The following is a 12,746-nucleotide window of genomic DNA, read 5'->3' on the forward strand; positions in this document are numbered from 1 at the left end:
AAATAGTGTTTCTCAAGTACAGAAGGGGATCAAATTTTGAGAAATCTCATTTTAAACAAAGTAAATTTTATTTCTCTACTGACAGTTATTGAACCTTTTAAAATGTCATGTGCGCTGAAGAAATAATACAGTGTTTCCCAAACTTAAAAGGCAATTTCAGACTGTAAAGTCATTCCCACTTAATAAAAACAAGGTTTATATTATCTTATTTTTAAAGAAATGTCTATTACCACAGAAAACAAGAGTTTTAAAAACTACCCTGGCCGGGCTCGGTGGCTCAGTCTGTAATCCCAGCACTTGGGGAGGCCGAGGTGAGTGGATTGCCTGCACCCGTGGGTTCGACCCCGCCCGGACAACTTGGCGAGACCTCATCTCTACAATATATCAAAAAATTAGCTGGGCATGGTAGCGTGCGCCAGTAGTTCCAGTTACTTGGAAGGTTGAGGCAGAAGGATCACCGGAGCCGATAGGTTGAGGCTGCGGTGGCCGGGAGCGGCCACTGCACTCCAGTCTGGGCCATAGAGTGAGACTCCAACTCAAAAAAAAAAAAAAAAACTACCCTGAATTGCACCCCATATCTTTAAAATAAAAAAAGAAAGAAAACTAAAACACACACAAAAAGTGAATAAAAACAAAACCAAAAGAAAACAAGAGCTTAGACAACACTGTACCATGTTGGTTTTCCAACTAAGTACTGCACCTCACCCAATAGTCTGATTAATTAAGTTTGGTGGGTGGCCCTAAATCTGCATTGCTAACAAGCAGTCCCTGGCAAACGGATGATGTTAGTCCCAGAGCTATCCTTGGAAAACACACTATACCAGAATACACTAAGGCTGTACCAGAATACACTAACTGAAAAAGTTAACAACCAAAAGACTACAACATTCTCAGATAATTCTAAGGAAACAATCTGGATCATAAACACAACTTTGGTGATACATACTATGAACTGATGATATCTAATGACCACGTTTTAAAGTAGTTTCACATCTTTCATAAAGAGAAAAGATATTTTAGAAGATGTTTAACTTTTATATTACCTTTCACCTGCAGAACTTTAAAATCATTCAATAATTCTTTTGGCTAAAGTTTTTTCATTAATCACAAAACTTTATAAATCACAAAACATTCATACATACATCCTGTTCACAAAAAAAGCTTCAGTTCTAATGACAAAACTTACCATGAGGAATATCATCAGAATAAAGGTTTTTGTATACATCCATAGCAAAGTCTACCATGTTGGTATCACTAAGAAGATCCAATTTCCCTTGTAATAGCTCTTTTTCATTATATATCTGCAAGAGAAAATTACTTTCTAATGAATATATTTAAGGCCCCCACATAACTGATTAATACTAAGATTAATTTACCTGAAAATACACTTCATGAAATACTCTTTTTAATAAAATATCACAAACTATTATTTTTTAAATTATAAATAATCTGTACACGAAAGCATATAGCAAGCAAGCAACCTATAGACAAAAAAAATTTTGCGTATCTAAAAATTTAAAAATGAAGTCAATTACAAACTGTAAAGTCAGTCCCACTTAATAAAAACAAGGTTTATATTATCTTATTTTTATGCATCCCTACAAACCATCTTTTACCCTTTCTAAGCAAGACTGTATATAGTTAAACAAAAAAAACACTACTTCTACTGCAAAGTACAAATAGCTGTCTCCTCTCCACATCCAGGTAATTAGGAATAAACTTAAAAGCTTTTTGTTTTCTTATTATCTCTCACATCTACATGCTTACACATCTCTCCTCAATGAGTCTTTCCTTTACCCCTTCATATTTTTTCTCATTAAGTAGTTGCAATCTTTTATGCTTCCCTATCAACATCCTTGAAACAAAACCAGCACCCATTTTTAAGTCAACCATGTCATACTAGATTTTTGCTTTGCAAAAGAGTCCCAAGCACATAATTTAACCCACAGTACAGGGACCAAATATAAACACAAACTCACATAAATATGAAATGTACTGTGCAATATGTAAAGATTCTACACAATAATATTCGGGGAAAGAGCTGCTTTAGCAAAAGAAAGGATTTCTGTACTGAATTTAATTCTTCAAGGAAAGAAAAAAAACAGGAAGATGCTACAATATTTCATTGCTCATGAAAAGAAAAGATGCAGGTGGTCAAACTCCTACAAAATAGGAAGAAAAGACTAACAATTCAATTGAAATGGCTAAAAAATTTTAACAGGCCCTTCACAAGAGGGTGACCAAATAGCCAATAAATACATGAGAAGGTTCTCAACTTTGCTAATCATAAAGGAAATGATTATTCAAACTACAATAAAAATTTTTCTAAAAAACATGACAGGCCGAGCACAGTGTCTCCTGCCTATAATCCTAGCATTTCTGGTAGCCAAGGTGGGAAGAGTGGGAGAACAGCATGGGCAATATAACGAGACCTTATCTCTACAAAAAATTAAAAAATTAGCTGGGTGTGGTGGTACCCATATGTAGTCCCAGTGCTCAAGAGATTGAGGTGGAAAAATCACCTGAGCCCAAGAGGTTGAGTCTGCGGTGAGCCGTGATTGTGCTACTGCACTCCAGCCTGGGCAACAAAGTGAGATCCTGCCTGACTGAAAAAAAAAAAAACAAACAAACAAAAAAAACCTGACAATACCAGTGTTGGTGTAGTGGAAGACTCATACCCGGCCGTCGGGAGTACAGCCATTTTGGAAATTGTTTTTTATCTCCTAAAGCCAAACATACTTTTTGACATGTCAATTTTGCTTCCAAGTTCCCCAAAGAAATGAGTATACGTTCAAAGTACATTTCTAAAAATGTTCACAGCACCACCACCTGTAAAAGCCAACTCTAACAATGTTAGAATGAGTAAATAAATGGTGGTGCACTCGTACAATGGATTAACACCCAGTATTAAAAATCAATGAACTATTGGTGTCCTAAAACCTTAGGCAACTCTTACAATGTCGAGAGAAAAAAAGTACACAATTGTGAATGCTTAATTCCATTCATAGAAAAACCAAAAACAGGCAAAATGAATGCTCCAACTAGAAACTTACCTTTAAGGAGTGTGAATGCCTAAGAGGGGTCAGAAGGAAGGTTTAAATGTTTGCCATGTCTTATCTTTTGATAAGTGGAGGTCACACATGTGTGTTCACTATTGGCATTGGAAAAACACGACACTAATCAGTACATTTCTATTAGTATAATTCCATAAATGAGTATTATACCCGATAAAAAGTTTACTTGAAAAATCTCAACTTCCAGTCAGTTTGTCCTATAGAAACCCAGTCTCAGATGAAAACATCTTTTTCCTAGAATGCCACCTCTTCTCACTACCCCATCAATAGCTTTTATGGTGCCTCACATTGTGTCTCACAGTAGATTCAAGACCACTGCTTCTCTGCCATCAACCTTACTAGCCTGTTCTTAAACCTATACCTACTTACGCCAACCTCTCTCAATTCTGCCTCACAGAAAGTCAAGAAGCAAAAATGGATGTACTATTTAAGTACTTACGTTACAAGAGACAAATTTACACAAGTTTTTAAAATTTTGAAATAAAAAAGATAAAAGTAAAATTTTTTGCAATACAGGTCTACTAATGAGAATAGAATTATTTTTTTGGAAGAAAATATTTTATTTAATTGGGGTTTAACATTATTGTTCCATAATTGCAAATGTTTCTAAATGTTCATCTGCTAAAAACTATTCTTAGCTTGGAGGCTGTATAAAATCAGACTGTTATTTGATTACCAGGCTATAGTTTGCTGATCCCTGGTCCATCAACCTCTTGAAAAGAGTTTCTATTTTGTAACAGATTAAGAATCTTCTTTTGTTATCTCTTCCTCTTCAGTCATCCTCCATAAATACAACAATACTGATGATTCTTTAAAACTCTCAATCCTTAAAATTCCTTTATCCCAAAGAACTTTCATCTAGTATGTTACCTCTAAGAATTCCAACTTAAATTCATCACCCTTCCACCATTACCATTAAAATGCCTCATCATCTTCATTAGATCCTCAGCCCTTTCCAATTTTTACAACAACCTTTATGGTGTGACTTTCTACTTTAGTTTGGATATCATTTTTAGTTGTTTAAAGGATTTTATCTTTAGCTCTATCATTTATTCATCTATTTGTTTCAACCATATACAATTCAAAGTCAATCTCTAGCTCTGGAAAAAAGTCATCAATTTTCTAGGTTCTGGCTAAGAACAACTAGAAAATATTTCAAAATCAGGCAAAAATGTTATCTGATCACATGTGTCCTAACACTGCACTACCTGGTCTTCCATTTCACATGAGAACAAAGACCTGTGAGACACAAAATTGTGTTCATTCAATCATTTGTTAAGCAGTCACAAAAAGCAGTTATGCCAAACTCTATTTTAAGTGCTGAAAATAAAAGCACCTGCTCTCATGAAGCTTCCATTCTCTAACACATTACAAATATATCAAATTATTTTTCTCATAGGACAATACGGTAGTTTCCCCTCATGTGTGGGCAAAATGTTCCAAGGCTCCCAAGGGATAACTGAAACCACAAATAGTAGCAAACTCTAAGTATACTGTTTTAATTTTCTATGTACATACATACCTATGGTAAAATTTAATTTATAAATTAGGAATATAAGAGATTAACACCAATAAATAATAAAATAGAATACTAAGTAAAATAAGGGTAACTTGGACACAAGCAGTTTAATACTGAGATAGTCTGATAACCAAGACAGTTACTAAGTGACTAATGGTCAGTTAGAGTACACAGCATGGAGATAGATGTTCGACAAAAAGATGGCTCACGTCCCAGGCAAGAGATATCATACTATTAAGAACAACACGCAACTAAAACTTATAAATTGTTTATTTCCAAAATTTTCCATTTAATATTTTCAGATTTCCAAAATTTTCCATTTAATATTTTCAAATCGAAACTGCAGATAAAGGGGGACAGCTGTACCTTCAAGTATCATGATTATTGACTCTATACAAACCATCTAGACTTCAGGAATCAAAGCCTCTCCCCTTCAAAGTCCTTTTTGCTTACTGAAGATAAAAGAATCTCCTCAATTTTGATAGCACTCTGTCTCTGACATTTATCACTTTTTGCCTTATATATATTCAACTCTCTAACGTTTTCAGTGGTGAGATACCTGGGTTTTATCTAGGATTTCTCCCAATTTCATGGCCCTATACAGTTGTCCCTTGAACAACACGGATTTGAACTACTTACACATGGATTTGCTCAATAAAAGTTATACTGAGTGTGCCTCCCGTTCCACCTTTGCCATCCATGAGATTGCAAGCCCAACCTCTTCTTTCTTCTCAGTTTAGTCAGTGTGAAGACAGGGATAAAGATTTTTATAATTATGCACTTCTTTAGTTGAAGTCTCACTCTGTTGCCCAGACTGGAGTGCAGTGGCACGCTCCTGGTCACCACAGCCTCGACCTGCTGGGTTCCAGTGATCCCTTTCAACTAGCCAGAACTACAGATGCGCGCTACCACGCTCGGCTAATTTTTTGATTTATTGTAGAGATGAGGTCTCACCAAGTTGCCCAGGCGGGTCTCGAACCCGCAGGCTCAGGCAATCCATTCGCCTCGGCCTCCCAAAGTGCTGAGATTACAGATGGAGGCACCGAACCCGGCCAATTATGCACTTCTACTTAATCAATAGTAAATATATTTTCTCTTCCTTATGATTTTCCTAACACTTCTTTTCTCTACCTTACTTTACTATAAAAGAATACAGTATATAACATACAAAATATGTGGAAATTGATTGTGTATGTTATCTGTAAGGTTTCCTGTCAACAGTAGGCTATCAGTAACGCTTTGGGGGAATAAAAAGTTGTAAGTGGATTTTCAACTCTGCTGGACGTCAGCATCTCTAACCCCTATGTTGTTCAAAGGTCAACTGTACTTAGTAATTGTCAAATACATACTCCAGCATCTGTCTACTTGGCATAATAATAGCCATCTCCCCAACATCCTTCCAAGGTGGCAGGTATTGGGCAATTAATTTCTGCTGATTTTCTACTGGAGTTCAGTTTTGATTTCGCCATATGAAAAACTAACTTATGCTTACATTTTCCTTCCTTTCTTCTATCTGCTTTGAAGAACAAAAGTGTAAAAAAAACCCATAAATTTCAGTTAGTTTAGAAGCATTTCTACAACAAGCTGGTAAAGGATTTCAAAATATGGCACTTTTCCTTATGGGAAAGGAAACAAGGCAGCCTAGAATGTTTTAAGCAAGCTCTAAGATTAGGCGTAAAAAGATGAATCAAGGCAAAAGGTATTTTTAATTTTTATTTTTTTAGAGACAAGGTCTTGCTGTATCAAGAAGGCAGGAGTGCAAAAGTGCAATCTTGCCTCAACCATCCATCTTCACCCTCTTGGGTAGCTGGGGCTACAGGCCTGCGCCACCACACCCAGATAATTTTTTTTACATTTTGTAGAGATGAAGTCTCACTATGTTGCCTAGGCTGCTCTTGAACTCCTGGCCTCAAGCAATCCTCCTACCTTGGCCTCCCAAATTACAGGGATTACAGACGTGAGTCACCTTATCACACCAAGATAAAATTTTGTATATGTGTCTGTTCCCTAACATCAACAACTTTAGAGTTTCTTATATCTATTTAGAAAAGTTTCACATGAGTATGAGGATTAGACCTACCTGATGAACCATAACTACTTTAAAGCTTTTAGAGTTATCAGGGCAGGTTAATGTACATTCGTAGGACTTTTTTGATTTATTGGTGAGACACACAAAATGCACTTCCCAAATCTAGAGTCCCAAGTAGATTTATGTAATCTGCTTCCAGAAACAGAATTCATTTATTCTTCTGGCCAAAATTCTAATTTATCATAGCAATATTACTTTATTAAAATGCATCAATTTCCCAATAAACTCAATAAACTCAAGGTATAACTAAGCTCAATATTTCTTTTAGTTCAAACTTTCTTTTAAGCCCAATAAAACTTTCAAGACTGAGACAAGCTTTAAAACGAAGCTCCAGAGTTACCTATTTATTCACGGTATCTTGAGTAGATAATTGGACGTCAACGACTAATTCAAATCACCCGAAGTCTGTACATCTACACATTGGAAAACAAATTTTTAAGTTTGTGGGTTTTGTTGGGGGGGGGTGTCCCCGTCCCCATCTGGCGAAATATGCTACTGTTCCAGGAAATGGCCACTTTCAAAGACAAGGAAACTCAACGCAGGGAACTCATAACTTCATCGAAATTACAGTGCTAGATACTTATTTTAGGTGTCAGAAAGTCACTCCAAACGACCCGACAGGCGAACACGCATAAGCAAGGCCACCCTTTCCACCGATCGCAAGAGAAAAATAAAAAGTGCTAGCACTCCAGGTTGCTTTCAGAAGCGGCCTGAGTGAGGCTCCAGCGAACCGTCAGGCCCTGACAGGAACTGACAAGCGTCCCCCGGCACCGGCACCTCAGTGAGAGGGAGCACAGGCCTCTTTCTCCCGGATTTCATACAGCCGCCTCACTCCCCCTCACAGCGGCGCCTATCTACTGGGGAAAGCTAAACTACCAGTAGGTCCTTCCTGTCCGGCCATGAATAAACTCGCGCCGCCTCGCACGTGTCAGGCCTAGGGCTACAGCCACAGCCATTGGGCCTCGCCCCGCATCTCACCGCCCCCACGCCTTTACCACAGACCCTCTCACCTCCTTCACAGAGAGAAACTCAAGGAGCGGAAAGACCAGATGCCGATCCAAAAAGTGCGCGATGCGAGTAGTCAAGTCGTACTCCGCCATCTTGCCAAAGAAAAGGGAAGTCTGTGCCCACTAAAACTTTATTGATAGCGCTGACAAACGAACAAACAGACTACGTACTGCGCATGTGCGGTGGTAAAACCGGCCTCGGAAAGGGGCGGGGTTCAGCCTGGAGGGCGCAGAGAATGACGGCGCATGCGCACGGGCCATCCATTGCTCCAGGCGACTCCGGATTAGGGCGCGGGCGGCTCCGGTAGTTTCTTCTATTTGTAGTTTTGTCGGTATCCTCTTTCTCTTGCAGGCCTACAATCACCAGTCAGTGACTTGCAACCTATTCCGTTAATAACTAGTGAAAGCTCAGAATTGATTGCTGAGGCACTGTCGGTTGCATTGGAACGTGGCAAAGGACAAAAAAAAATGATGTCCTTGCCCTCCAGGAAGTTACCTACAAGGAGTAATTTATCGCTGAGCTTTCATTTGGCATACAGTAATCGGTTTATAAACGATTGTTCAATTAAGCTGAGGATGGGTTTCTAGACAGAAAACAAGTGAAAAAAAATTATGGAAAGACCCATAATTTGATGGAGGTGTTGAATTGGGCCTATCAGGATGCTTAGAGAAAAACTCAGATGAACATTAGGATGGTTAGAAAAAATGTAGATAGAGATTAAGGTGGTTAGAGAAACGTCTGATAGGATAACAATTTTGCTAAGATTTGTAGTAAAAGAGGTAACTAAAATTAAAGCCAGTTGAAAACATGCCTGTTGGAAGACACAGCAAAGACAAAGGACTTGACCATTTCAACAACTGAGTGTCTCATGTGACTTGTGAGATTAAAGAGGTTGAGAAGCGCCAAGTCACGATTATGGTAAAAAATGTGAAGATATTCTAAGTGCTCTGAAGTCTCCTTTGATAGTTACTTCTCATCTTCAGACCTTTTTATTTTGGAGTACTCCAGGGGTCTTAGACCTCTTCTGTATCTAGACGAATGCCCTAAATTATAACATCCAATCTGATAGCTTTTCATGCCGTCTACACACTGACAACTCCCTAATTATTGCCAAAGCAGAATATTAGTCCCAGATTCACATGCACCCAATACTTCAACATGAGCATGTCCCAAACCAAACTCCCCCACATAGCCCACCAAAACCAGTTCCATCTGTACTGTTCATCTCAGTGAATGACAACTCCATCTGTACAGTTGCTTGGACTCAAAACCTTAGAGTCGTCTTTGACTTTTCTCTTTCTCTTAGACTCTGCATCAAATCCACCAACAAAACTTTTGCTTATAACCTTTAAGAAATATTCAGATCCAATCAGTTCATACCACCTCCAAAGTTATATTTCTGGTCCAAACCACTATCATCTCTTGCTTTGATTTTTGTAATAGCCTCTTCACTAATCAATTTGCATCCCCTCTTTTACTCCTGTGCTTTATTCTTCATACAACAGCCAGAGTGACTTTTAAAGGTCAAAGTATACTTAAAACCTGCCATCTTTCTCTCTTTCAGATGTAGGTATTATAATGGCCTAAAAAGCTAATAGATTTTCTGTACCCATTGCCTCTCTGACCTCATCTCGTAATTCTTCCCCTCTTGCTCACTTGACCCCAGCCACACAGATTTCCCTTCTGTTCCTCAGATACTCCCTCCCTGCTTTCATCTTGGCCCCATATATTTGCCATTTCCTCTACTGGAATGCTCTTCACCCATTTATCTGTATGGCTTTTTCCCCATCTTCATGTTTTGCTCACATGCGATCTGCTCAATTTGAAACCTTCCCTGACCAGTTATTTAAAAATGTAACTCACCTAAAGCTGGTCAACAGCAGTTCACACCTGTAATCTCAGCACTTTGGAAGGCCAAGATAGGAGGATTGCCAGGAATTTGAGACCAGCCTGGGTAACAAAACGTTAGTGGAGTGTGGTGGTACCCTCCTGCAGTCCAAGCCTCTCAGGAGGCTGAGGCAGAAGGATTGCCTGAGCCCAACAGGTCAAGGCTGCAGTGAGCCATGATTGTGCCACTTCCAGCCTGGGTGACAGAGGAAGACCCCGACTAAAAAAAATTAAAAATGTAACTTACCTGCTTATATGACTTCTTATCTTACCTTCCTGCTTTATTTTTTTTGCCTTATTTTACATATTTATTTTGTTTGTTGTCATTTTCCCCTGGTTATCATATTGTTCCCAGAAGACCAGGGATTTTGTTTGTTTTGTTACAACTTTCTCCAGAGTCTAAACAATGCCTAGCGTATAGTTGGCAGTCAAAAAATATTTTTGAATGAGTATATGAGTTAAAAAATAAAGGCAAACTTTTACTTTGGAGAGTAATATGATATAAAGATTTTTAAATAATTTAAACTTACTCTGTCTATTGTAGGTGAAATAGATTGTGAAGAGACAGAAATGAAAGCAACTGAATTAGCTGTGCGTTCTTGCAGGCTGGGTGAGGGTTAGTGGTAGTTTGGACAAGTGTATTAATGCAAGTAGAAAGAAGAGATAAGACTCAAAATGTTCTTTGGTGGTAGAACTGACAAGACTTGCTCTTGGATATGATGAAAGAAGAAGAGTAAAAATCAAAATAATTTCTAGAAAGACTATTCAACAATAAAAAGGAAGGAACTAGTAATATACACAACAACCTGGATGAATTTTCAGGGAATTATGTTGAATGAAAAAAAGTTAATTCCCCAAGACTGCATACTAAATGACTTTGTTTATATAACATTCTTAAAGTGACAAAATTATAGAAATAGAGAATGGATTAGTGGTTGCTGGGGCTTAAGGAGGGTGTGGGGTAGGAGGGAAGTGAGGGTGGCTATATAAAAGGCAGCAGCAGGGACCAGGTATGCTGGCTCACACCTCTATTCCCAGTGCTTTGTGAGGTGAGGTGGGAGGATCTCTTGAGGCCAGGATTTGAGACAAGCCTGGGCAACATAGCAAGACTATGTTTCTACAAAAAAATAACAGGGTGTGGTGATGCACACCTCTAGTCCCAGCTACACTGGAGGCCGAGGTGGGAGGACTGCTTTAGCTCAGGAGTTTGAGACCAGCCTAGAGGGCAGAACAACAACCTGTCAAAAATAAATAAATAAATAAAGGGCAAGAGTAGGGAAGGGATCTTTTTGGAAATGAAATGTTTAGGATCTTGACTTGTCAGTATCTTGGTTGTGCTATTGTACTGTATGTTTTGTTTTCAGCAGCTTTATTGAGAAATAATTAGCATATCATACAATGCACCCATTTTTTTTTTTTTTTTTGAGTTGGCTTCTCTGCTGTCGCCCAGACTGGAGTGCAGTGGCTGCTCCCGGCCACCGCAGCCTGACCTGCTGGGCTCTGGCGATCCTTCCTCCTCAACTTTCCGAGTAGCCGGAGTTACAGGCATGCACTACCATGCCTGGCTGATTTCTTTGATTTATTGTAGAGATGAGGTCTCGCCAAGTTGCTCAGGCGGGTCTCGAACCCACGAGCTCAGGCAGTCCACTCACCTCAGCCTCCCAAAGTGCAGGATTGCAGGCTGAGCCACCGAGCCCGACTAATGCACCCATTTAAAGTGTGCAGTTCAACAGGTTTTTAGTATATTCACAGACATGTGCAACATTCACTACAATTTTAGAATATTTTCATCACTTCAGAAAGAAGCCTTGAGCTCGTTAGTTATCACTCTCCTATTCTGCCACTCTCCCCACTGCAGTTCTAAGAAACCATTTTCTGTCTCTATAGATTGCCCAATTCAGGATGTTCATCTCAATGGAAATCATATACTATATGACCTTTTACATACTGCCTTTTTCCTCTTGCATAATGATTTCAAGATTCATCCAAATTGTAGCATGTATCACTACTTTATTACTTTTTATGACCAAATAAGACTCCATTTTATTGATATACTGCATACTGTTTGTACCTTTATCTGTTAATGGACATCTGCATAGTTTCCCTCTTTTGATTATTGAATAATACTGCTATAAGCACTCGTGTACAGTTTTTATATGGACATATGTTTTCAGTTAGCTCAGGTATATATGTAGGAGTGGAATTGCCGAATTAGATGGTAACTCTATGTTTAATTGCTTGAGGAACTGCCAGACTACAGTATTGCAAGTTATTATCATTAGGGGAACCTGGGTAGAGAGCACATGGGATCTCCCTGTATTGCTTATTACAACTACATGTAAATCTACTATCTCAAAATTTCAAAGTTCAGTAAAAAAAAAAAAATGACCCCTAGACTTTGGGCTTAAGAAACTTGGTAGCAGGGCACAGTGGCTAACACCTATAATCCCAGAACTTTGGGAGGCTGAGGTGAGACAACACCTGAGACCATGGGTTCGACACTAGACTGGGCAACTTGGCAAGACCTCATCTTTACAATAAATCAAAAAATTAGCCGGGCATGGTAGCATGTACCTGTTGTTCCTGGAAGGCTGAGGCAGAAGGATTGCCTGAACCCAGCAGGTCAAGCCAACTCAAGAAAGAAAGAAAGAACGAACGAAAGAAAGAAGGAAGGAAGGAAGGAAGGAAGGAAGGAAGGAAGGAAGGAAGGAAGGAAGAAAAAGAAAATGGATAACTTCTGCTGACCTGTAGATGGGGGAAGAGTGGCAAAGGAATATGTATGGGTGCTTACACCAGGAGTTTGTTTCTGACATAATAAGATATCTATTAAATATCCAAGTGCTGATGATGTCTGGGAAGCAAATGGAGATACTATTATGAATTAGTTAATATAGTTATTGATTGTTCATGATGCATGTCACCTTGTACTAGATGTTTTGAAGGATTTGGTGTATGGTATGATCTCTGTCGTTATGCCATTTACAGTACTGTTGGGAATGCAAAGCTGAATGTCCTTGAAGCAGAGAATACCTCCTAGTATAGGCTACTCAATTGCAGGGGATAGTCTGTGTGACATCTAAGAGTTAAGAAATCACCACTGTACCGGGCTCCATGGCTCAGCCTGTAATCCCGTGCCTTGGGAGGCTGAGGTGAGTGGATTGCCTGAGCC

General features: G+C 38.9%; 1 protein-coding gene across 1 annotated transcript in view; it reads right to left on the reverse strand.

Moving 5' to 3' along the window:
* Nucleotides 1-7,803, reverse strand: part of EIF3E (eukaryotic translation initiation factor 3 subunit E) — a 48,693-nt gene extending 40,890 nt beyond the window's left edge. Inside the window, exons 1-2 of the mRNA XM_008055361.2 lie at nucleotides 7,693-7,803; nucleotides 1,187-1,301 (exon numbers count right to left, since the gene is read on the reverse strand). Of these exons, the coding sequence (XP_008053552.1) occupies nucleotides 1,187-1,301; nucleotides 7,693-7,782 (205 nt within the window). The 5' untranslated portion in view covers nucleotides 7,783-7,803. The remainder of the gene's footprint in view (nucleotides 1-1,186; nucleotides 1,302-7,692) is intronic.
* Between the last annotated feature and the right edge of the window lie 4,943 nt (nucleotides 7,804-12,746).

Source organism: Carlito syrichta, unplaced genomic scaffold (assembly GCF_000164805.1).
Source record: "Carlito syrichta isolate Samal-C Ts95f unplaced genomic scaffold, Tarsius_syrichta-2.0.1 Scaffold301832, whole genome shotgun sequence".
Taxonomy (NCBI): domain Eukaryota; kingdom Metazoa; phylum Chordata; class Mammalia; order Primates; family Tarsiidae; genus Carlito; species Carlito syrichta.